At 40.9% G+C, this 25,425-nt stretch overlaps 2 protein-coding genes across 10 annotated transcripts in view; one reads left to right on the top strand and one right to left on the bottom strand.

The window, feature by feature from the left end:
- Positions 1 to 13,181, top strand: part of meak7 (MTOR associated protein, eak-7 homolog) — a 32,354-nt gene extending 19,173 nt beyond the window's left edge. For all 5 annotated transcript variants that reach the window (XM_048546565.2, XM_048546566.2, XM_048546563.2 and 2 more), the window contains 2 exons: positions 10,355 to 10,534; positions 12,287 to 13,181. In XM_048546565.2, the coding sequence (XP_048402522.2) occupies positions 10,355 to 10,534; positions 12,287 to 12,406 (300 nt within the window). In that variant the 3' untranslated portion in view covers positions 12,407 to 13,181. The remainder of the gene's footprint in view (positions 1 to 10,354; positions 10,535 to 12,286) is intronic.
- Positions 10,448 to 25,425, bottom strand: part of LOC125459753 (calcium-transporting ATPase type 2C member 2-like) — a 108,737-nt gene continuing 93,759 nt past the window's right edge. For 3 of the 5 annotated variants that reach the window (XM_048546559.2, XM_048546557.2, XM_059651752.1), the window contains 2 exons: positions 21,721 to 21,862; positions 19,964 to 20,767 (listed from right to left, as the gene is read on the bottom strand). In XM_048546559.2, coding sequence (XP_048402516.1) covers positions 20,646 to 20,767; positions 21,721 to 21,862 — 264 coding nt within the window. In that variant the 3' untranslated portion in view covers positions 19,964 to 20,645. The other 2 variants (XM_048546560.2, XM_048546558.2) reach the window with 2 other exon arrangements.

Here is a 25,425-nt window from a genome sequence, read left to right as displayed (position 1 = left end):
AGAATCCATGGGCAATCTTCTTGACTCCCTCCCTCTACCAATGAAGTTAATTAAGGGCCACTTAAGGCTTCACCTACTCCTTAAGGCTGTTGTCTCTTCCGTCCTGTCCTCCCACCCATGACTCCTACCTGTAGAAAGAGTATTTTTAAAAAATCCCTCTCTCCTGGATTCCCTGAGGATTAGGCTTCAAACAGCAGTCCTTAGGACCCAGAAGCTGCCGATCTTTGATTAATGAGCTGACTGATGGCAAAATGATGAGTTTTTCATGCGGCGGGGTGATGTGTTAGTCATCACCTTTACACATGACACTTTGGAAAGAAACTGGGAAAATTACCCCATTCATGTTCCGAAGGGAATTTTAGAATAACTTCATACTTTCAGACTTCATAGTTCATACTTTAAGAAGGCGAGAGAGCTTTAGCCTGATACACAAAGTTAAGGAATGACCTCAAGAGGATGAAAGTATTAAGCTATTCTAAAATTCCCTTCAGAACATGAAGAATGGTGTAATTTTCCCAGTTTCCTTCTGTGTAGTCTCAGAATCCTACAAGTTATTTTCTCAGATCATGTATATTATGGTAAGCGTTATGATCGTAATTGCATATCATAGTTCAATGCTCCTAACACTAACCATTTGGTACTCCACTTATCACCCTTTATTGTTATTTTGGGCATCCAGTTGGGATTTCTAGTCCTCCTTGCCTTAAACTGGCATTTGGCAGCAAACAGTTTTGTTTTTGTTGCTCAGTCAATTTGGCAGCTTTTCTGGTATGGTGTTCATAGGCGCCATTGAAAGTGATTGAATACTTTGCAAACGCAGTAAATAACAACCATTTACAAAAGCATCTGAGGTTGTCGACTTGCTTGTCGAGCTGGCTTGTTTTTGTTCAGACGTTTCATCACCATGCTCAGTAGTATCATCAGTGAGGCCTCTGATGAAATGATGTTGTTCTGCTCTGCTTGGAATTTATACTGTCCAGTCCGTTATGACGAGTTGTGTCATTTCCTGTTTTGTTCTGTATGGGTTTGTATATAAGGTCCAATCTTACATGTTTGTTGATTGCATTATTGGTTGAGAACTATGCCTTTAGGAATTCCCATGTGTGTCTGTGTTTGGCTTGGGCTACTGTGGGTACTTTGTCGCAGTTAAACTGATGGACTTCCATTGTCCAAGTGTACTGATATTAAGAAAAGTTCATTGTGCCGTTTTGCTGCTCTCTGATGTTCATTTATTACGATAGTTAGGTTCCTTCCTGTCTGGCGGATATAATGCTTGTATAATCCCCACACTAAGCTGAAGGAACAGATGGGACAGCCAGAACACAGAGAAAAGCACTAGAAAATCTCAAAGACAAGAACATTATAATCCTACCAGCAGACAAAGGGCACATGACCATTATGAACAAACTGGACTAGATTGAGAAAACACAGGCACTGCTCACAGATACAAACACTGACCAACAGGTAGTGATAGGTAATAGGATCACTCAGACACTGAAGAGACTGAAAGATGCAGGACAGATAACCAAGACAGACCACATGAGAATTAAACCAGAAGGCACGCACACCCCCCGCTTCTGTGGACTTCCTAAAGTGCACGAAACAGACATCCCTCTCAACATTGTCTCCCCACCAGCACAGCTTCACACAAACTGGCCAATGTCCTTCAACATCAACTAAAGCACTTAGTTGATGGAGCACTCCATTCCATCCACTCGACCCAAGAATTCCTCAATATCCTCCAGAACATAAAAATCAGCAATGTCGAGAGTTTGGTATCCTTTGACTTCACAGCATTGTTCACATCAATTGACATCCATTAGCCAAAGAAACACTGGCCACATTACTGAAGGAAGCAGGAACCTGCAGCTCCATCATCAATAACAACATAAGCTCCCAGACTTGTGCCTCGCCACACTCTTCGTCTTTAATGATCAAATATGTGAACAGATCATTGGCGCACCCATGGGGTCACCAATCTCAAGACTCATTGCAGAGGTAGTCATGTAAAGACTAGAATATACTACCCTCCCCCTCATTCAACCTGAACTGTGGATCCGGTCTGTGGATGACACATTTGTCACCATCAAATGCACCAAACTAGAAGAGACCAACCACTTCATCAACAGTGTATTCACGAGAGAGGAAGAAAACAATTATTGGCTTCCGTCTCTGGATGACCGAGTTGATCGTATGACCAACAGGGAGTACCAAACCTCAGCGTACAGGGTTTTTTTGCTGAAACGTTAAACAAATGCATCTCCTGCCCTGTGACATGGTCTAAATAAGTAACCATAAAGATTCTACTAGAAATGAAGCTTGTCAACAAGATGCAATTTAAACTAATTTAAATTTCAACAATTGACAGAAATTATTTTTTAAAATTCTGAAGTAAGCTTTAAGAAGTAAAGTCAGATAGAAAAACTGATTGAATGTTCATCCTTACAATTTAGAAGGCTGTTTTCCAGTGCTGGATCAGACGGTAATGCACTTGTCTCTGCATCAAATGGGCCTGGGTTCATCCACCACCCCCCCCCCCCCCCACCCCCACCCCAGTAAGGGGAGTGCTGCACTGCCCGAGATGCTGTGTTCTCGTTGAGACCTTCAGCTGAGGCACTGAGTCATGTGGTTGTAAAAGATCCCATGTCACTATTTTCACTCGACATTTGAATGGACCTAGTCACTTTATAACAACTTCAGTCAACCACTTCTCCATACAATACCAGTAGTTTTTCTGCATGACCTTCTGGCCAGTGCCGAGCTCTTTGGCTCAGAGCCTGTTGACACAATATTTAATAAAAACCAAAATAACTGTGGATGCTGTAAATCCGAAACAAAAACAGAGGTTGCTGGAAAAGCTCAGCAGGTCTGGCAGTATCTGTGAAGAAAATAATTAAAGTTAACATTATTTGGTCTGGTTACCCTTCCTCAGAACTGATGATAGCTGGGAAAACCTCAGTTTATATGCAAAAAATAAGGAGTAAACAATAGGATAAAGGATCAAGCCCAAAGAGACAGAAGAACAGTTGGATAGACAAAGGAGTTGCTAACGATCAGGCTGGGAGGGTGAATAGTTGTTAATGGGGACTGTTAGTGACTAACAACAGTGGGTGTGTAATGGCAGCCTAAGTTATAACAAGGCCCTGGTGTGTGGGGTGGGGAGCTGGGACTTGGGAGTGTTTAGGCCCTAAAATTATTGAAATCGATATTGAGTCTGCAGGGCTGTAGGGTCTCCACGGCTGTCGGGTCTCCAAGTGGAAAATGAGCTGTTGAGTTTCACTGGAACAGTGCAGCAAGCCAGAGACAACAAAGGGTCTAGGCCCGAAACGTCAGCTTTTGTGCTCCTGAGATGCTGCTGGGCCTGCTGTGTTCATCCAGCCTCACATTTTATTATCTCAGAGACAACGATGTTGGCCACGGAACAGGGTGGTATGTTAAAGTGGCAGGCAACTGGAAGCTTAGGGTCTTTTTTTTGTGAGCAGAATGTAGATATTTAGTGATTTATTATAGCTATTGATCAAAATAAAATACTCTTGCTTCTCCATTTCAACGAAATCAACATGAAGCTATTGTCACAGTTTTCTTGTGTTTGGCAATGGAATGAAAGGAACTTTTGTTGGAACATTACTCACTGTGAGATACAGTTTACAACTTTGCACCATCTCTTTATTGCTTCTAGCTGTGCTCAAAACACTGGCTTGGCCTAGCAAAATATTGGCTATATGTTATCCTGTTTCTTGCTTTCAGCATCGTAATGTCTAAATTTTTATCTTGGTTCTTTTTGCTCAAAGACCACTTTGTACTATCTCGGTTCATCTTCAAAGACAGGCTGATCCCTACTGTATTTAACTTAGTCCAGTCGAACTGCATCTTCATAAGTCATGTTCTTCCTATCAGGGAGACTTTGTTCTCTCCTGTTACCACCAGTGGCAAGTAAAAGGACACTTCATAATGTTTTGTTCTAACATTGGAGTACAGTTATTAGAAAATCCATTCAGTTTCACACCAGTTATGCACTAGGAAATATAACTCTGGGATCTCCATGTACTCTCCTGCTGAAATAACAGATGTGGCTACACCTGTATTAAAGCTGCTGGCAATTATTAATCTCCAACATCTGTTTCTACGGTGAATGCTGCAATCTCTCTTCAGCCCTACCACTCTAATCTCCCATGGTCTGTTTTCTTTGCCCTCTGGCTGAGGTACCACTCTTGATCTCTTTCCTTGCTGCTATTATTTTTCTTTCCACACGCACATTTGAGGATTTCCATCTGCTGAACTAGATTGAGATCTACCATGACTTCAGTGGTGCTTTGTTTTGACTTGGATCTTTCCCAAAACTTGGAGCATCACTCTTTTCTCCTATTCCTTCATGCCATCTGGCTATGAGTGACTTTCCCAAATGCGAAATTCTTTGACTGGGAATGGAGGCATTTAGATGGTTAGTGGCTACCGTGGCAACATAGCACCTAAATTTCTGACTCCTGGGCTGTTAACGTGGATCTTTATGAAATCTGGAGAGCCTCTACTGCTGGATAAGCAAAAGAAAAATTTCCCTTGCAATCATGATGCTGTCTAAATTGCACAGCTGCAGGTTGGTGTGCGGAGTCATTCAGTTACATTTCTGGAAGCCGCTGCCAGGCACTGACCTCAGAAATTCATGCAGTGGGAGGAACAATTAGAAGGAATGTAGCTTGAAATTTGTAACTGCCTTTCTGCAACTTGTGTGGCTGTGCCTAATTTGCGGGTCTTCTTCCATGGCTTGGCCTAGCTATGTGACAAGCTTTGTCTGATTACAAACTTGTCCTGAGGGTAAATTTCTAAGTTATGCCAAACCCGTAGTGATGAGACAATTTCTTTAACTCAAGATTGTAATTTGGAACAGTCTGCTTTGATAACTGCCCTCTTTCACACAATATAATTCTCAATATAGCCTCATTCTGGTGGTGCCATGGTTTGGAATCTCATTAATTTCAGAATTTTAGATTTCTTCATAGAATCCCTACAATGTGGAAGCAGGCTATTTGGCCCATTGAATCCGCACCGACCCTCCTCTGAAGATCATCCCATACCCCTACCATATCCTTGCATTCACCATGACTAGCCCACCACCACCAGTCATAGACTCGTAGAATTCCTACAATGTGGAAGCAGACCATTTGGCCCATCAACCCTCCCAAGAGCATCTCACCCAAATGCTGTAACCTGTAATCCTGCATTTCCCATGGCTAATCCATCTAGCCTGCATATCCTTGGACACTGTGGACAATTTAGCATGGCCAATCCACCAAGCCTGCACATCTTTGGACTGTGGGAGGAAGCCAGAGCACCTGGAGGAAACCCACACAGAAACAGGGAGAATGTGCAGACTCCACACAGACAGTTGCCCAAGGGTGGAATTGAACCTGGGTCCCTGGTGCTCTAAGGCAGCAGCGCTAACCACTGAGCTACTGTGCCACCCATCTTAGTGTTTGCATCTGACCATATCATGGTGAGAAAAAATTTACTTTATCCTTTTTATCTCCTGTATTATTTGCTTTCAGCCTAATGTATGCCTTCAATTTGTAATTACACAAATCCCTCTTTCTTGGGATTGAATTCCTCCATTGACCCCAACAATGTTTTCGTATTATCCTCACTCACTGTGTACCTAAATATAATATACACATGTAGAAGTCATTCACATTGCTCAAATCTCTTCAAAATCAAGTTTGGGGTTAAATTTACAACAATATTCTTCCATCCTTAATCACTCCGTAAAATGTTGAAAAAAAATTCTATTCAAGAAGAAAGAACAAAGAAACCTACAGCACAGGAACAGGCCCTTCGGCCCTCCAAGCCTGTGCCGATTGAGATCCTCTGTCTAACCTGTCATCTATTTTCTAACGGTCTGTGTCCATTTGCTCCCTGCCCATCCATGTACCTGTCCAAATATATCTTAAGACGCTAACGTGTCTGCGTCTACCAACTCCGCTGGTAACGCGTTCCAGGCACCCACCACCCTCTGTGTAAAGAACTTTCCACGCATATCTCCCTTAAACTTTCCTCCTCTCAATTTGAACTCATGACCCCTAGTCATTGAGTCCCCACTCTGGGGGAAAAAGCTTCTTGCTATCCACCCTGTCTATACCCCTCATGATTTTGTAGACCTCAATCAGGTCCCCCCTCAATCTCTGTCTTTCTAATGTAAATAATTCTAACCTACTCAACCTCTCTTCATAGCTAGCACCCTCCATACCAGGCAACATCCTGGTGAACCTCCTCTGCACCGTCTCCAAAGCATCCACATCGTTTTGGTAATGTGGAGACCAGAACTGCACACAGTAGTCCAAATGTGGCCGAACCAAAGCCCTATACAACTGCAACATGACCTGCCAACTCTTGTACTCAATACCCCGTCCAATGAAGGAAAGCATGCCATATGCCTTCTTGACCACCCTATTGACCTGCATTGTCACCTTCAGTGAACAATGGATCTGAACACCCAGATCTCTCTGTTCATCAAATTTCCCTCGGACTTTTCCATTCACTGTATAGTTTGCCCTTGAATTTGATCTTCCAAAATGTATCACCTCGCATTTCCCGGATTGAACGCCATCTGCCATTTATCTGCCCAACTCTCCAGTCTATCAATATTCTGCTGTAATCCTTGTTGTCATCTTTCTGATATTTTTGATGTATTTAGTCTGAAGAAAGAAAATGGATTCAGATCAGGCTGGTCATCAACTAAGTTTATTTCTATCCCTGCAACCCACAGCATTGTATCAAAGAATCTTGGGTACCCAAGATCCTTCATACTTCAGAGATAATGGGAAGTGCAGATGCTGGAGAATCCGAGATAACAAAGTGTGGAGCTGGATGAACACAGAAGGCCAAGCAGCATCTTAGGAGGACAAAAGCTGACGTTTCGGGCTTAGACCCTTCATCAGAAAGTGGGAGGGGGAGAGGGTTCTGAAATAAATAGGGAGAGAGGGGGAGGCGGATCGAAGATGGATAGGGGAGAAGATAGGTGGAGAGGGGACAGACAAGTCCAAGAGGCGGGGATGGAGCCAGTAAAGGTGAGTGTAGGTGGGGGGGGGGATAGGTTGGGCCGGGGAGGATGGACAGGTCAAGGGGGTGGGATGACGTTAGTAGGAAGGAAATGGGGGTGTGGCTCGAGGTGGGAGAAGGGGATAGGTGAGAGATGGAGACGGAGAGAGAGGTATTAGAAATGGTCCAGGTAAACCTGAGGTTGGGGTGGAAGGTGTTGGTGAAGTGGATGAACTGTTTGAACTCCTCGTGGAAGCATGAGGCGGCGCCGATACAGTCATCAATGTAATGGAGGAAGAGGTGGGGTTTAGGGCCAGTGTAGGTACGGGAGAGGGACTATTCCACGTAACGTACAAAGAGGCAGGCATAGCTTGGGGCCCATGCGGGTACCCATGGCTACCGCCTTTTGTCTGTAGGAAGTGGGAGGAATTGGGAACCCTGCAGCCCAATGGTGTTAATGTGGATATCGCAAGCTTCAAAATCTCCCCTTCCCCTACTCAATCACAAAACCATCCCAGCTCGTGCCTGCCTCCCTAACCTGTTCTTCCTCTCTTATCTCCTCCTCCCACCTCAAGCCACACCCTCCATTTCCTACCTACTAACCTCATCCCGCCCCCTTGACCTCTTTGTCCTCCCTGCACTGACCTATCCCCTCCCTACCTATACTCAACTCTACTGGCTCCATCCCCGCCTCTTTAACTTGTCTGTCTCCTCTCCACCCATCTTCTCTCTCCATCTTCGATCTGCCTCTCCCTTTCTCCCTATTTGTTTCAGAATCCTCTCCCCCTCCCCCGTTTCTGATGAAGGCTCTAGGCAAAAACGTCAGCTTTTGTGCTCCTAAGATGCTGCTTGGCCTGCTGTGTTCATCCAGCTCGACACTTTGTTACCCTTCATACTTCCTATGTCTTTCTACCCATTTCCATGGCCCCTCATAACCCTGTGTCTCTCGACCATACAATATGACCCCCACGGCAACATTGTGCTTCCTTTCATGCACCACCCAATGCCCTTTCATCTACCATACAAACTCCAAGATTAAAAAAATAAGGCTGTATCATCTCAAATTGAATACTGCACAACATACTCTTCTCGAAACTCGCTAATACTCCATTCATAAAAACACTCCCTTTCATAAAAACACATTTTGAAGCTTCTTGACACTTTGACGCTTGTTGACCTATCTTGATAATACTTGATAGATCAATAGGTTCTTTACATGTTTACGGGTTCCAAGGACTTTGTGCGTAAAAGGAAATATTAATCTCAACAGTTAACAATTACTCAGGTTCCCTGCCCCTTCCCCAACATACTTAAGGATCCCTGAATATCCTTTTTGCAGTATACCTGACAGCATCCCTGCCCCACAGGAACCTCTAATCCCAAAGAGTCCAGGGACCATATCCCTTAGATACTTCAAAAAGAATCCTCACTATCAGAAGAATAGGCCTGCCCTGAGCTTGACAGCTATGTGCATTGTATTTCGTGCAACAGGGCTAACAAAGTGGGATTTAAATTGGGACAGCTCATCTGTTAAATAGCTAGTGGGGGGTGTGTGTGTGTGGTGCAGCTTGAGCCACTCCTACAGAAGTGGGAAGTACCTTGTCTGGGGATAGGATTTGTGATTGCTGACCATTTTCACTGTCCTGGAGAGCCTGCCTGATATGTTGAAAATCTGGGTCAAAGTCCGTTCGAAGCACTTGATGTGAAGAAAATGTTTTCGATGTTTCTGAGAAAGGGTTTACTGCTGTCATGTTGTCTGACTTTGCTTGCTGAGTGTCTATGGTATTATCTGTTTCTTGTTCTTAACTTATTATAGTCAGCGGACTTCAAAAGTAAAATGGAATTTCTAATTTTGCGTCAGTTTTGGCTGTGGGGGTAGCCTCTGAGTCTAAAGCCTGTAATCCTAACCCAAAAACATGATACTTCATGGCTGTACTGAGTGACAGCTACATGTTAGCAGATGAACTGCTAAACTGACACCCTGTTGACCCTTTGTGGTGGATTTAAGCTATAGATTTAAAGAAGAACAAAGAAAAATTCCTGCTGAACAGGTCATCATTTCTTAAGTCTCACCTTAAATATACAGCAAATTCAAAATGAGGCAGATGTTGGAAATCTGAAATTAAATAAAGCCCTGAAGAAACTCAGCTGGTCTTTCAGCATCTGTGCAGAGGGAAACCATTTTAATAGAATTCCAGGATTTTACAGTACAGGAGGATGCCATTTGGTCCCTGAAAGAGTTACCCAATTAGTCCCACCCTCCAGCCCTGATAGAATCATCAAATTGAATAGAATCCTGTATCATGTCCAGCATGACTGTTTTGGAATTGAATAGAGATGGATATATTACTGTAGGGAAAGGTGGTGAGGAGCAAGTGGACTAGAAGGAAAGATCAGTGCAAGGTTAGAGGGTTTGAGAGGTCAAAGGTATCACAGAACAAAAGGCAAAGGGAGCACTAATGGTTGTGGAGAATAAACAAAGCATAGATCCAGACTTTCCTACTCCTAAGATGCTGCTTAGCCTGCTGTGTTCATCCAGCTGTACACCTTGTTATCATAGATCCAGACTAGGTGTTAGTAGTAGTTGTAAAGAGCAGAATTTAGATCAGTTCTCACTGAAAGCAGAACGAAACAAGATACAGATGCTGAGGCTATGAGGTAGTATATCAAAATGAAGGATAGTACAATCTGCTGTTTGTGGGAAATATAATATGAAAATTGGCTTCAACATTGCCAATTAACTGATTTTAATTCATAGCCAATGAGAATGTGAAAAATGCTACTGAATAAATTTAGGACTCTCTTGCTTTAAAAGGTTTGCTGTCTAAGCTGCTTTCCTGTGCAGTGAGGGATTGGAGCTTTGTTGGGTGTCCATAAAACTTTGCATGAGCAACAGTCCCTCTGACCAAATGCCAAAGAAACATCGAGTTTTTATTTGAAGGAGCTCTAAGAAGGGATCACTAGATCCGAAATGTTAACTCTGCATTCTGTTCACAGATGCTGCTGGACCTGCTGAATCTTTCAAACAATTTCTGTTTTTGTTTGTGATGAGTTACTTTGGCCTGCCACACAGATTCATTCCCATTTGGAGTAAATTGGAAGGTTTCTGTGCATAGAGTCGCTATATGAATGCAGACTGTCAAATTCAAACCTGTGGTCAATGTTCACATCTGTGGCAGACTGGATGTAATGGACTGTTTGTGAGTTCAAATGCAAACTAAAACTGCTAACTAATTAATATTTCAAGATATACACATTTTTAAATATTAAATGTGCAGCAAAGATAATGATCATAAACTTGATTTTTTTTGTGATTCTTACACAGGGTATGGGTGGGCAGCTTTATTACTTTGGATTGTGGATTGATAGCAATTATGGTGAAGGACACAGCAAAGCAAAAACCAAGTGTACTACTTACGACAGTCCACAGTTGTCTGCCCAAGAACATTTCAAAATTGACACTTTGGAGGTATGGAGTGTGGGGAATCCTCCTGATGATCAACTGGTGAGTTATAACCCTTATTCTAAAAATGGAAATCGATACATTACATTAATGTTTGGTGCCCATTGACAAAAAATCCAGTCAGGTGATGTTCAGGTGAACGTTATTTCAGTCCCTTTACAATCCAACTATATAGCAATTTGTGTTCAGGATAAACACCAAATCTCCTTGAGAAAAGAAAAAGTGGGACTGCAAACGTCTCTCTTCCCACACTTGTAGTCTCCATTTAAATCTTCATGACCTCTGCCAGATGTTCCTGTATTTGGGTATGGATTTGCTTCCGTATGTGAGGAGTTGTGAACAGTGCTTGAACATTTTAAAATTTTGATAATTCACTAGTTTACCAGAAGCAACACTTGATTGATGTAGCATTCAGTAAGTGAAACAATCTGATCAGAAGCTGAGCAGCAGTTCAAGTTATTTTTCACCACATCCTTAGAATTGTTTTTGAACGTATACCAAAATAAATGAAACAGTGGTATTTTGAGCTGTGTAGAAGTTGAGGGTTTTACTTGCCATAGTTACCAAGCGAAACCTATGAAAGGTTTTCTTTGTAAATAATCTGTGATGTTTTACCCAAAGTCATGAATTAAGTGCTGTAAGTGTCAAGTTCTCTTTTTATGAAGGATTATATCTTTATTAGTGTACTGGCAAGAAAGTCTGTCCATTTGTTTTCAGAAATCTTGTTGATAAATAGACAGATACATCAACCAACTACAAATTAATACTTCTTGAACATGTAAGCAAAATGATTAGGTATATTTAGTTTGCTGAGCATGCACATAAAAGTAGGGTCACCAAAGCTGTAGACTTTGCATCTTTTTTAAGTATTTAAAGTTGTTCAACGTTCTGGAGAAGGACAATGTGGGAGGTAGTTGAGAAAAATGCCACCTTATATCTTTAACAAAATCTCTTTTGCTTGCAATGTTTTATGACCAGTTCTATTTATCTTGAATCGTACTTTCAAAGATCATCACAAGTTGTATGGTTCTTAGTGGACATCTTTTATTAGAGCACTTTATCCACCGTCATCACTCTCCTTCATCCGCACTCCCTATTATTTATTCATCGTCTCATTCTTAATTGCTTCATTGATTGTTAATTACACTAACAGTTAGTACTCATTACTTCACATCAGGGCAAGGATGGGAATACCTTTCTCTCCACATGGACCTGTGGGAGTTTTAAATCAGTAGAAGAGAAATAAAGGAGCAGCCATCAAAAGTTCCCGAGGGATATTTTGCAGAGTCATCTGAATAGTGATGACTTTTGATAGAAAGTAAATTAAGATTATTTTTTCTTTTGAAAAGAATCACACTATGGGAAGTATGAGACAAAGATGGACCATATGCAATTTCAGTTTAATTGAATGTTTCAGTTTACTGGGGAACATAGCTGTTTATTTTCCATATGTTGCTAATTGAAGAGGGGTTGGTTGTATCACGTATGCTCCATCATTAGTGTTGGAGTATTAGCTGATTTAAAAGCCCTTCAGACCATTTCAAAGACAAAGCTGATACATATTTCAACTGCCTGACATAAATAAAAAATTTGTGATGTTCCTCTGATAATGGTTGCATTGTTTTCTGATTAATTTTCAATAAAGACATCTAAAATAAAGAAACTGTTAAGTTGCTGGATCTATATGTAGGGGTGCTCTAGACACACAGAGGCTCAGTGTTAATCAGATGTAAAGTGGCTGTTAGCTATTTTAATTGAATTTAAATTCTACAGTGTTGCGTTGTTTACTTTCAGGCTCGGTCCAAGAGTGTACTAGATTCAGAACCCGAAGCACAGGCCTTGCTGCACATGATCGGAAAAGTACGAATGAGTGATGGATTACGAGATCCAAATGAGGATAAAGGGAATAAATGAAGTGTTCCCTAAATGTGAAAGCACAGAATAAACAAGACAATGTGCAATAACCGTTAAATGTCACCATAATTCCTTAAAGGAAGGGACACAGTTGAATTATTCAAGTCTCTGGTATTTGGAGGAAGCCTTCGCTAATAAGCACGAGTGCCGAATGTTCTGTGTTTTGAAATGGAATATTAATTAAGAATATAAATCATAATTAAAGATTTGCCCATTGTAAAAGCAAGGGTACATGAGCAACAAAGCATCTTCAACTGATTCTAGGACTGGTTGGCACTTATGACTGGAAAGAACAATGAGATGGCTAATTCCTTTGATACTATAATGACACAACTATTGTGTTGCGAGAGAACAAAGAGGTAAGATTCACTTTTTGTTATAAAGGAATTTTACTGACTTTAATGCATCTAGCCCTGCATCTTCACCCATAATGAAACACTGAGCAGTTTTTAATTTAGGTTTATACAAAAAAAAGTCTTAGTGCAGTGCTGTACCGATTGAAGGCAGAAATGAATCCATAGCAAACTGATATTCACCTTAGATGTAGAGTATGATATGTGATTCTGTATGAGATTTGATACTTTTTCTGATTATAATCTAGATTGTTACATAGATTTAGTTGTCATTAATTTGTCACTCTGATTTATGCAGCATTTGTAACTGCAGAAGTTTGCATTATTAAATACTGCTGCAGAACGATTGAAAACTACAATGTATGTAAATTTTTCTATGATAGTGAGTTTATTACGAATAAATCTGCGGTGTTTTAAACTGTATTCACTACAAATTTTTCAATAAAATTATCAATGTTTAAAAATAGTGTCCATACTCATTGTTGGAAGAATCTGTGTCACCCTATAAAATGACTTTTTTAATTGCATAAAAGTTGTTGAAGCCTCTAATGTAGTGGTTTAATTAGGCAGCGTCATGATTCCTCAAAGAATCTAGATTTTGTCACCTCCCATGCTTTTTATTAATGTGTATCTCTTTAAATCACTTCTTGGATGCTTGCATCTGTATTGCAAAACAGTATATCAAAATTGGCCCTTTTTAGCTGCTCTTTGTTTCACTAGTTTTGCTCTGTTCACTGCTCAGCAGGAATCTAAGAGACAGCAACAGGCCCATGGTGAAGGATTAATAGGGGGGGTTCAGAGGGTGCATTTGAGGATTAATATTCCTTATTAATAGTTTGCTTACTTTAGCAACACCTATTATTTTTCATAGGATGTGGGTATTGATGACTTGGCCAACATTTATTGCTCATTCCTAATTGCCCTTCAACTGAAGAACTTGCTGATTAACTACCATTTTAGAAGGCAGTTAAGAATCAACCACTTTGTTGTGGGTCTGGAGTCACATGTAGGTCAGACTTGGTAAGGATGGCAGAGTTCCTTCCCTAAAGGGTATTCACGAACCAACTAGGATTTTACAACAATTATTGGTGCTTCTGTGGTCACCATCATTGGGATTAGCTTCACCAGTTTTTAGTTAATTGAATTTAAATTCTTACCATTAACATATTGTGATTTGAACCTATGTCTTTAAAGTGTGTATCACTGGATTATTGTCCAGGGATTATCAACATGTCGATGTCCCTCATTAGGTAAAATCTTTCAAATGCTTGTAACTACTTCAAAGTAGGAAACCCTTTAGGTTATTTTAAGTGAAGTATAACTGTTCTTTGTGCTTTCTGGAATTGGAGGTCAATTTTCCCAGTAGAGAGTGGAGAAACATAAAACAAAGCGCCTACTTGTTTTGAATTTGCATATTGAGAACATTGTTGTAAATGTCAGTAATGCTTCGGATGATTTATCTATGGGAGGGTGCTCGTTTAAACATAGTAAAATATTCGTCATAGAAGGAAAATGCTAGGGACAGAATAAACTTTGTTTCAAAACAAACAGGTATGTCAGTCACAGTCAATTGAAAAGACTGTATCAGATTTCCTTCATCCGACAAAGGCTTAATGACCAGGATGAATGAAGGGAGGGGACAAAATGAGAAATCTTTCAGTCACAGGAAGACTTAATAGATTCTATTAAACAGTTTGCATCTTAATTAAACCAGAGGTCAATCCAGTAAGATTGTATGACAGATTTCATTTTGGATAAAGGGTATACATTAGAAGGTTTAACCTGAAAAGGGCTTGACAAACTGGATTGGGGGTCTCTGGTGGTGCAGTGCTAGTGTCCCTGTCTCTTAAGAGCCAAGAGGTCTGTGTTCAAGTCCCACCAGCACCAGAGGTGTGTTAATAACACCTCTGAACAGATAGGTTAGAAAATATGTGGACAAACTGGATGCAGGGATAATGTTTCTTTGGTAGCAGAGACATCCAGAACACTGGCTGACGATCTCAAGATACAGGGGAGGACATTTTGTATTAAGATGAGACATTTCTTCACCCAGAGAGTGATGAATCTGTGGAGTTCTCTACCACAGAAATCTGTATGGTGAAGTTGCTGAATATATTTAAGAAATAGATTTCTAGAGACTAAAGGCATCAAGGGTCTGGGGAGAGAGCAGAATTATGTTGTTCAGATAAAGGATCAGCCATAATTCCATTGAATGTCAAGTGACTGATGGGTTGAATAGACTATTTCTGCTTCTGTTTTTTGTGTTTCTATGTAAGTTAGTAATTATTCAAATGAAGAAATGGATGCTGTGTATTTTAAATAGCATCTGTCATTCAGATTGGAACCAGCTTGTATAGTGCCTATTTTCCAGTAGAAAGTGATGAGAGAAGCCTATACTGTTTTTATCAGATGAATATTTTTTTTAAAAAGGTTCTATTTAGCCATCATGTGCACTTAGTTGATCTGTTAGAGGTAATTGTCCTTGTACATTTGCACTGTAATCAGTAGATAGAAAACTGCGACGCAGAAATTTATTGAGCTTTATTGTTCAGTTTTTAAAAATTAATATTCATGTTTGTGCATTTTGGATTATGTCTATAAACTAACAATGGAAAAAGCAGATAATCTTAAATATATTTGGTCCAACAATTTTTTTATATAGCCACAATACTTTTTTGTAGAAGCATGGAATAATTATGGCACAAAGGAGGCCATTCAGCCAATTTGGTCTGTACTGTCCAGCTGTGGCTCATCTATTCTCACAGTCCTGCTTTTTATTCAATGTAGACCTACGATATTTTTTTCTCTTTCAGGGCGTTATCTAATTTGCTTTTGAGACCCATAATTGAACCTGCCACAACTATAATCTTTAGCAATGCATTTTAGACCCTAACAACTCACTGAAAGAATATATTTTACCTCATATGCATATATGGAATGGGTTGCCGGAGAAAGTGGTTGAGGCAGGTACAATAGCAACATTTTAAAAACATTTGGATAGGTACATGGATAAGAAGGGTTCAGAGGGATATGGACCAAATCAATTGGAACTAGCTGGGTGGGCAGCATGGACCAGTTTGGGCCAAAGGGCCTGTTTCCATGCTGTACTACTTTATGACTGTATATCTAATTAAACCAGTGTCTTCTGGTTCTTGATCTCTCAATTAAAGGAGAATAGTTTCTTCCTATCTACCTTTTCCACACCCGTCATGATTTGGAATACTTCTATCAAATCTCCTTGTTATCCTACCCTAGCTTCTCCAAAATACCCACCCAACTTTAGCCCCTCATCCCTCGAACCATTTATGAATCTTTCTGCACTGTCTCTCATATCTGTATAACATCCGCAAAGTGTGGTGTCCAGAACTGGATGCAGTACACCTGTTAGGCCCAATACAGGTTCATCACAGACCCTTCTTCAGAAAATAGGCCCGAAACATCAGCCTTCCTACTCCATCCAGCTCTATGCATTGTTATCTCACAATTGTTTATGACCACTTTGTGGAAATTAAGTATTCTGCTGTACCCTAGAAAATCTCCATATTTAGTTCTGGGTCTCGACCCTTCTTCAGGCAAAAAAAAAGGATCTAGGCCCGAAACGTCAGCTTTCCTGCTCCTCTGATGCTGTTTGGCCTGCTGTGTTCATCCAGCTGTACACCTTGTTACCTCAGATTCTTCAGCATCTGCAGTTTCTATTGTCTCTTAAACAGGTCCATCATAGTTCCTTGCTTTTGTATTTTACATTGCTTTAGTAAAGCTTAGGAGTCTGAATGAGTTTATTAAAACACTTCCTCAACATCCCCTCCCACCTTTAATAAATTGTGCTATTTACTCCTCCTCTGTACCAGTCCCCATTTTAGAATGTACATTTTTGTTTTATATTACCTCTCCTAGTTTCTTACCACAATGAATCATATCACACTTTACATCCAACGAGTCATTTTAAATTTTAGAAATTAGTATCTCTACGTATCATTTGTGTTTTTAAAAAAAATACATGGCCACAAATGTCAAAAGTTCGTTCATAAATAATGTTGTAATTTCAAAGAAAATTACATTTCAGTTTGAATTCAGTGTGAAAATGTCACGACATTGTGATCAATACTTACCTGGTTATAGCGTTTCTTACTATTGCACTTGCTACTTGCAAAACACAATGAACCATTTATTTGCTGTTGAAATGTGATTAGTATATTTACTGCAAAGTAATGTCATTCTTGTGTGGGGGGGGGGGGCAGAAAATCACCAATATTATCGAACTGTTGAAGGAGGAAAATCACCAATGATATTATCGAACTAGTGAAGGGGGGGGCGGGGGGGGAAGAAAAAGCCAAAACCCTTAACTCATCATTTTGGGCATATGAATAGAATGGCAATTAAATAATTCAGACAATATCAGGAAATTTTGATCAGCTAATATATTGGCATCATGGTAGGCAGAGAAATAGTGGGCTGAAGAGCCTGTTCCTGTGCTGTACTGTTCTATGTTCTAATCAGAATTTGTTTTATTTTTAATTTCTTCATGGCATGAGGGCATCACTGGCTAGGCCAGCATTTATTACCCATCCATGATTGCCCAGAGTGGCGTTAAGAGTGAACCATATTGCTGTGGGTCTGGACTCACATGTAGAACAGACCAGTTGAGGATGGCAGATTCCTTCCCGAAAGGATATTAGTGAACCAGATGGATTTTTCTGACAATTGACAATGGTCATCATTAGATTCTTAATTCCAGATATTTTGTTGAACTTAAATTCCACATCTGTGTTTTGGGTTTGAACCTAGATTCCACAAAATGTTACCTGGGTTTCTGGAGTAACAGTCCGATGATAATACCAGTAGGCTGTAGCCTCTCCTGGTTGAGCATAAAAAAAATGATCACTTAATAATTTTGACTCTGGAAACTGCATCACCGCTACCTGAATAAATCATCTGTGTTGTAACAGAGGTATATTCCAAGCTAACCAATTGCTTTATTAAGATTGGAGAGAGTTAGTTTAGGCTGCTTACACAATCCTCTAGATTCCCCCTTGGAAAGGAAATCAGAATTTGTTTTGGAACTGCAAATGGTTTGCACCATCCACATAAAATGTGTTCAGAAAAGTCAACTTGTCTTTGTTTGGATCAAATTTAGTTGTTCCAGTAACAGGTTCACCCAGGTGTGGGAATATGTGTGTGGTTGTATAGATATTTAATAGTGTGATATTGGGAAACTTTAAAAGCAGGTGGAAGAAACTGAAGCATTGTAGATGTTGTAATGACTTGGAATTCATGATTATTGTACAAGGGAGTGGAACTCCAATTAATCGATTTGGGTAACAATCCTTTGGAAGTAGTGATATAAAATAAATGTTTTTCAATTTGCAAAATGTGTAGCTGGGAAGTTTGAATATCTTACTCTGCATTTCTACATTTTCTGGGGAAAATGTATCTTGATGAAAAAAACACTGTCTTTAATTTTCTTACTTAACTGGCAGTGTTTTTTTTAAGCCTGTTTTACTTATTGTTTCCTTTAATTTGTCCGTTACACCAGTGGTTATTAACTACTGAGGAAAAATAGTTTTCTTAAGGAATTTTATTACTTTGTTTTTATCTGTTAATTTATTAAATGTAAAAGTGAGAAATGTAGAAATACCACCATTTGGAACATCTATCATTTTGGACTTCTAAAGTAGCATGGAGGGGAATTTAGTTCAAGCAAATTGTGTTGGATCATAACAACAGTGGTGAAAAATCTCCCAGTGTCAAGACATAGCATGAGTTGCTGGGAGAGTAAACACTTCACTCTTGCCCTGTCTCTGTACCTGAATATGGAATTGCCCCAGAAGTAAAGCATTATCATAGTACAACGTGAAAGAGAAACGTCAAGGGCCACAGGACAGAAATATAATTCTGTGAAAGAGTACAGTATTATTGAAGTCTACCAATACAACTCCAACTGAAAGTTGTAATGGCTAAAATGTCAAAGTTTGCAGTAAAACTTGCAGTTCAAGAGCATCCTTAACCTAATAGAGTTCAAACGTGATTTAGATTTGAAAGAACTACCTGATAGTGGAATTGAGAGCTGGTCAAAAGAAAGATATTGAAAAGTTTGGAACTCCCCTGCAACCAGCAATTGATGTTAGGTCAGTTTTTTAAATTAGGGATTGATCATTTGTTGAGCAAAACTATTCATAGATATTAGGCAAAAGCAGGTGTGTGGTGGCAGGTCATATATCAACCATGATCTAAGAACAGGTTCAAGGGTTAATGCTGATTAACACTTCCACTTGAATACAGAGCTGTAACAGATCTAATGGATCTTTTGAAGAGTAAATAGTTCTCCTCATCTGAACATTCCTCAACCAACGCTACCAAGACAGATTCACTGACTTTATTTTCTGTAGATTGTGAGAGCTTGTTTTAGTGTCATTTGGCTGCTGCTGATATTCACAACTGGGAGCTTGTGAAGCAACCTCCGAATACCTGAGTACATGAAGTGATTTTCATTACTGAGACAGACAGTGGGTAAGTTTTAAACATTGATATTACAAGGGAAAATACAGCTCTTCAATTTCTACAAAATGTGAATCCAAGCCTGATGTTTCCTCAAGCTTTCTACTTGGATAACAACTTGACATTGGCAAAATGAAATCAAATAGTACAAACTGACATGAGGAACTATGCCTACACCTCATTCAGGGTACAATTGTTTTGACTATTTCTTGTCATGGAGCAAAATCAAGCCTTGGTCCACAAGCTGCATGATCGGTATGGTTCTGAAATTCCAAGTGCTGCACCTAGGGTTGGGATGGCTTGTTGAGTCCCTGCGCCTGTTGACATGACTGAGGTTTTCCAATGTGAAATCCTGGAAGAGGACCAATTGGTACGACTACAATGCCATGAAAACCTCTGGGACTGTTCTTGTTGATCTGCAACCTCTGAACTATACATTAGTAAACCAGCTCCCAGCTTCTTTGAAGTTGTACATTTAAGTTTTTAATTCAGTTTTCTACTATCAGTTTTGTTGGATGTTTGCAAACGGGCTATTAATGTGTCACTGTTAGTTCTTAACATTTGTACTTATTTTATACATGTCTACTTTTTTTTGAAAAGCCTCCTGAACAGGAAATACATTAGGCCACATACCTCAAAGAACAAAGATGATACTTGCTAATAACCTTTTACATTAATTATGTATAAATTGCATGAAATTATTTGTGCTCAAGCTCTTGTTATTTTAAAAAGTGCTTGACGAAGGCCTGTTTTCAACAATTTAATTGACAATGCATAGCCATTCAGAGCTAATACAGTGAAGGTGATTGCTGATTAAGGAAATCTGACTGAAAAGTCCAACAGATTGTCATACATTCTGTACCATCACTTAAAGGAATCAAGCTATAATCACTAGCCTTAAATCTACATGTAGCTGTAGACAATGTCTGCAACAACTAAGGAAAAACTGCATTCAAAGAACCAATACTTACAATATTTATACAGAATTATGGAATTATTACAGCACAGAAAGAGACCATTTGACCCATCATACTATACTGGTTTCTGAAAGTGCCATTCACCTAATGACATTCCCTGTGTTTCTCCCTCTAGTTCCAGAGCTGCAAGGCTCTTTTTGCACATCACAACCTACTCCAAGAATTTGTATAATATCCAGTTTTGCGAACTTTCGAGACAAAATGACAAGGGAATCCTTCTGATTAACAGCATCCATACATTCTGAAGAGAAACATTTCCTTCAATGGAATCTCACAATATACGAAACGGACTTTGCTATTTTTTCATCTTCAATATTAAATTTCACAATTATCATTGACAGTCTTGATAAAGTGTAGCTGTGCAGTTCTGTAGTGCACCGTGGCTCAGCCTATATAAGTTACATTCCAATACTGTCATAATCCTGACTTGGCTCCATTTTGCCTTTGAGTTGCTGAAGACCATAACCTTTCAATTAACTTCAATACCTCTGACGCAAAGAAAACTGAAGAGGCCAAGCCAGCCAAGAATAGCAAGTCTGTCAAGGAATAAATAATACAGCTATGTTTAGATTCAAGGCTAGCTGAATTGTTAAATTCAGAAAGTGATATTAGTGTTTCCATTTCAAAACATTCATTATTTGTGCATATAACTCACTCAGAGATAGTAAGAACTGCAGATGCTGGAGTCAGACATGTTTGATATGAGATACAATATCCACAAACTGTTTGTAACAATTCAGGATTTACAAATGACCGAATAAAAATACAGACTATTGACCTTTTAAATTTAATTGACTAGCTTAAAAGCCTTGGACTTTGGTTTGAGAGAAAACAACTGAAATGAGTTGAGATTATTATAATTGAGGCTGGAGGAGTGCAGTATTACTCTGGTCCCACTACTCCATCGGTCACAACTTAAGATGAAAATAAAAATTATTTTTCTAATTACCAAGATGACCAATTAAATACCTAATCTACGTCAGACTTTAAGCAACAAAATCTGTTAACCAGGTTTCTTAATAAACACATTTTATGGTTTTATTATCGAAACAAAACACATTCAATTAGGATGCAATAATTGATTAACATACAGTCAGGAATATAGAAATATAAATGTATGCCAATGTGTATGCATCTGTGTGTTTCATGGATTTTGATTTTGTTTTAAATTAAGTTTAATTCTTTCTTGAGTAAATTTTCAATAGACCAACTCCTTAATTCAAAGAGATCTATCTGATTCTCCCTCCATAGCTGTAATGCATGATCAAGTACATGTGAAATTTGGAAAAACCACACCTGTTTAAACTCTGTTATGCCAATCTCAGTGCTGAAAATAGAGGAATTTATTCACTCATCCAGACTCGGTCATAACGATGGAAACTACACAACGCCATCGGACCTCAAATAACTATTATTAAAGCAGTTGTGAATATGTGCTATAAAAGGTTGACATCCAAAACTCTGTCACTAAAATTCGTCAATTACATACCAAGTGGTGTGAGGTTCTCAGTTTGGAAAATTTTCTGAAGTGGTGGCAAATAAATGACAGCCATTTGTCCCAGAAGTGAGCCAAGTACGGTATAGAGAAATACATGATTTCGAAAAAGGCCAATTTGGAACACTGATTTAGTCTAGGAAAAAAGAAAAGGTGTAAAAGTTATCCTGAACCTTGACATAACACAGTTTAGACCAAAGCTGAAATGTAATGCCAGATCTTTGTCTCTCAATGCAAACATTGATATGGGTCAGGTTGCAAAACACAATTTTGTTTTGTTGGAAAAATAATTTTCCTCCTGCTTCTCGACAGCACGTTTTCTTGAGACCTGTTTCTAAGACTTAAGTACATGAATAAGAAATGTTTGGAGTGATATGAGCCAAATGGAGGCAGGTGGGACTAGTTTGGTTTGGGATTATGGTTGGCTTGGACTGGTTGGACCGAAGGGTCAGCGTCCATGCTGTATAACTGTATGGTCAGGAATAGCGAGTAGAGTAAATTGCAGGTGCACCTCTTCAGAGGTAGGGGTCCCTATTTTGAGGCACATGGTAAAATGGTGTGTTTTGCCACACACAATTTTGCTGCGTTTCTGTGGCTTTTCAAAGTATGTGTAAATTGCACCTCCTTGGAGAGCTTGTGATTGCTGGCAGAGCCAGATAGAGAGTTGGGAATATCCTGAACACTCTGCTGTCCAGGAAGTGGTTCACAGTCAGTTCTGTTGCTCCGTAATGGCCAGTCCAGGGGCTAGGGCTAACGCAGTCAAGACAGATGTCCAGGCATCAGTCAGGGTTTTGGGTACTTCTTGTCTGGAGCTGTCCAGTTGGGTCACTCAAGGGGTTTCACCCTGGTCAGTTTGTCAGCTCCACACAACCGAGGGCCAAGAGGTCTGGGCGGGGTGAGGGGAGGGCACTGTTGTGGGAAGGAGTCTTAGGACTCTGAAAGGATTGGGCTTACAGGGTGAAGAAGAGGTAGTGACAGCTGTGAAAGAGGGCAACTGTATTTATAAGGGGAAAAGGTAAAACATATTGAGAATGCCATAGCCTCAGATGAGGTGGTGGAAGGGGTGGAACAGTGTATGACCACACCTGATACAGTTACCTCATATGCAGGGGCTGAGGCTGGGGGGAGGTGCAGACGAGATAAGTAGGGAGCTAGGTAGGTGCGAAGGATGGAGTTAGGGTTTTCACATGAATGGTTGTCAGGAAAGGGACCTCAATATTCAGTGTCCTTGAGTTGGTGGTTGGAAATCACAGCCTGGAGTGAGCTTGTTGTCACCTTCAAAAATACACAAAGGGAAGGAAATGCCTGTGAATAATCCCAGAGTGTGTGGGTTAAGTGCCTTAACCTATAGTGAAGGATGGGCTGCCAGACTCAGTGATATGAGGCTGTTTACAGGGCAAGAATGTAGCACACAAACTAATGCACTGTACAGCTCACAGGCTTGCTAGCCTCTCAATCCTCAGCGATCCTAATGCATTGGTTCTCTGTGTGCTGCACATTTCCCTGCCCCAGCCACTTCAGTGACCACAGCAGGGAGGAGGAAGAGCTGGCCACCCTTGGAGACTTCTGAGAGAGATGAGTATGATTCCTCCTTCACCTTGATGTATCCTGGTGCTGCCTTGTCTCCTCGTCATGATAGGGCACCTGGATTGAGTGCCAGGTTCCTGTCCTAACGATGCCATGCATTTGCTCATGAGGACCAATGGCTGAGAAGATAGACAGCAGGTCTGTGTGCATATCCAGCAGACCCTGAGTGTGTTGGGCAGGCTGTGGTTGGCAGCCACCAACCTGCCCATGGGGGGCAGCCATATGGTCACAGGTTTGAGGCAACAGGGTTCTGTACTCCTGCAGTTTCTTGGCTTTGAGGGTGACTGCCTCCGATACAGCCACCTGCTGCTCCTGTGCCTCCCTGTGTATTTAGATAGAGTTCGTGATTGCTGACACCTGTCCTGCCTGGAGCTGAGTGGCTTCCTGGTCCCGGCAGGCCTCAAGGTGCCGGTAGCCTGTGGGATTTCCATCTCAGGCCGCTGCGGAGCTGTTGCAGTGAGGTGCTCACCAGACTGAGCTGTCATATGTTCTAACCCTGATCTTCCCACCGAGGTGTCAGGATCTGAGCTGGTTTGGAAGATGCAGGAGGCTGTGTTGCTCATGCTTCCTCTGAATCATCTGACACACTTTCCTCCGAGGTGCCCCCAGTGGAGCAGCCCAGTTCTCAGTCAGGGTCATGCTCATCCCAAAGGAGGTGTGATGGCCAGTGGTTGGAAATGGTGAGCAATGTTGGTGGAGTTAATGTGAAGAGTTATAGTGGAATGAGATGCAATACTCGCAGAGTGGCACATGAATCTCTTGACCTTCTGAAAGGAGTGGTCCTGGTCCTCGCCTGACAGGGGACCAGATTCTGTCCTGACAGTGGGTGAGGAATCTGATGTCAGCAGTTCCTCACCTAGCCTCGCTCCATTTCTCCCTGTGAAGGGCATTTTTTTTTTCTCCTGGAATGAGGGAAAAAAAGAGAAGGATTGAATGAGGTGGAAGTGGCTGGTATAGCTGTTAGTACCAGTGCAGGCGAGGTATTCTTGGCTACTAAGCAAGGACAGCAAGCTATCTAGGGTTAGTGCTGTGGACGAATGAGGGAGATTGAGTGAGGCCAGATGTTGCAGGTAATAGTAATGGTGAGCTTTGGGTGCAGTTACAGAGAGAGCTGAGTGTAAGGCAGCATGAAAAAAAGGAACAGGACTTACCCTAGTAGTGCGACCTTCTTACAGCATTGCTCCGGACATTAGATTCAGCACTAAATCAGGTGGTGACTTCAGATTAGCCTGCCAGGCTCTGGTGGCCTGGCATCGACTGACAGTCCTTCTAGAAAAGGGACTGTCCTCCTCTGGACCACCCTGTTCACCAAGACCTCCAATGTGCCTGTTGGAGAACTGTAGCCATCATCTTCAGAAAGGCTGTCCTCCAACAAGGCAGGGCAGTTTTGGAATGCCAGTACTCATCCAAGGGCACACAGTGGTATTTTGAAGTTAGTACCAGGGATGCCAATTGTTCAGCAGACATCTGGTAAGTGCTGAGTTCTTCCAGAAAGAGCAAGGGGTAGGATGGAGCTGGAGTTGGCCGAGAGTGGCACTGCAGAGTGCAGTAGGTAGGTAATGAGTCACGTTTGCTCAGATGTGGCTAAGAAACTTTCTAGGCGTCACATGGAGAAACTTTCCCCACTATAAACATGTTCAAGATGATAGTGGGGGAGCATTTTAGTGATAGCAACCACAATGTAGTATGATTTATGTTTGGAAAGGAATTAGAAAAGGAAAACAGAAGTCTGCTAAAAATGGTTTTGGATGGGGGAAGCAGATTTCATTAAAATGAGGCAGGATCAGGCCAAACTAGACTTGAAACAGCCCACCGACTCCCACAGCTAACTGATGTCCATTTCAAGCCCACCGACTCCCACAGCTACCTAGAATACACCTCCTCCCACCCACCCTCCTGCAAAAATTCCATCCCCTATTCCCAATTCCTCCGCCTCCGCCGCATCTGCTCCCACGATAAGACATTCCACTCCCGCACATCCCAGATGTCCAAGTTCTTTAAGGTCCGCAACTTTCCCCCCACAGTGATCGAGAACGCCCTTGACCGCGTCTCCCTTATTTCCTGCAACACATCCCTCACACCCCGCCCCCGCCACAACCGCCCCAAGAGGAT

This window comes from Stegostoma tigrinum, chromosome 16 (genome assembly GCF_030684315.1).
Source record: "Stegostoma tigrinum isolate sSteTig4 chromosome 16, sSteTig4.hap1, whole genome shotgun sequence".
Lineage (NCBI taxonomy): Eukaryota > Metazoa > Chordata > Chondrichthyes > Orectolobiformes > Stegostomatidae > Stegostoma > Stegostoma tigrinum.
This window is presented reverse-complemented; position numbering and strand designations above follow the sequence as displayed.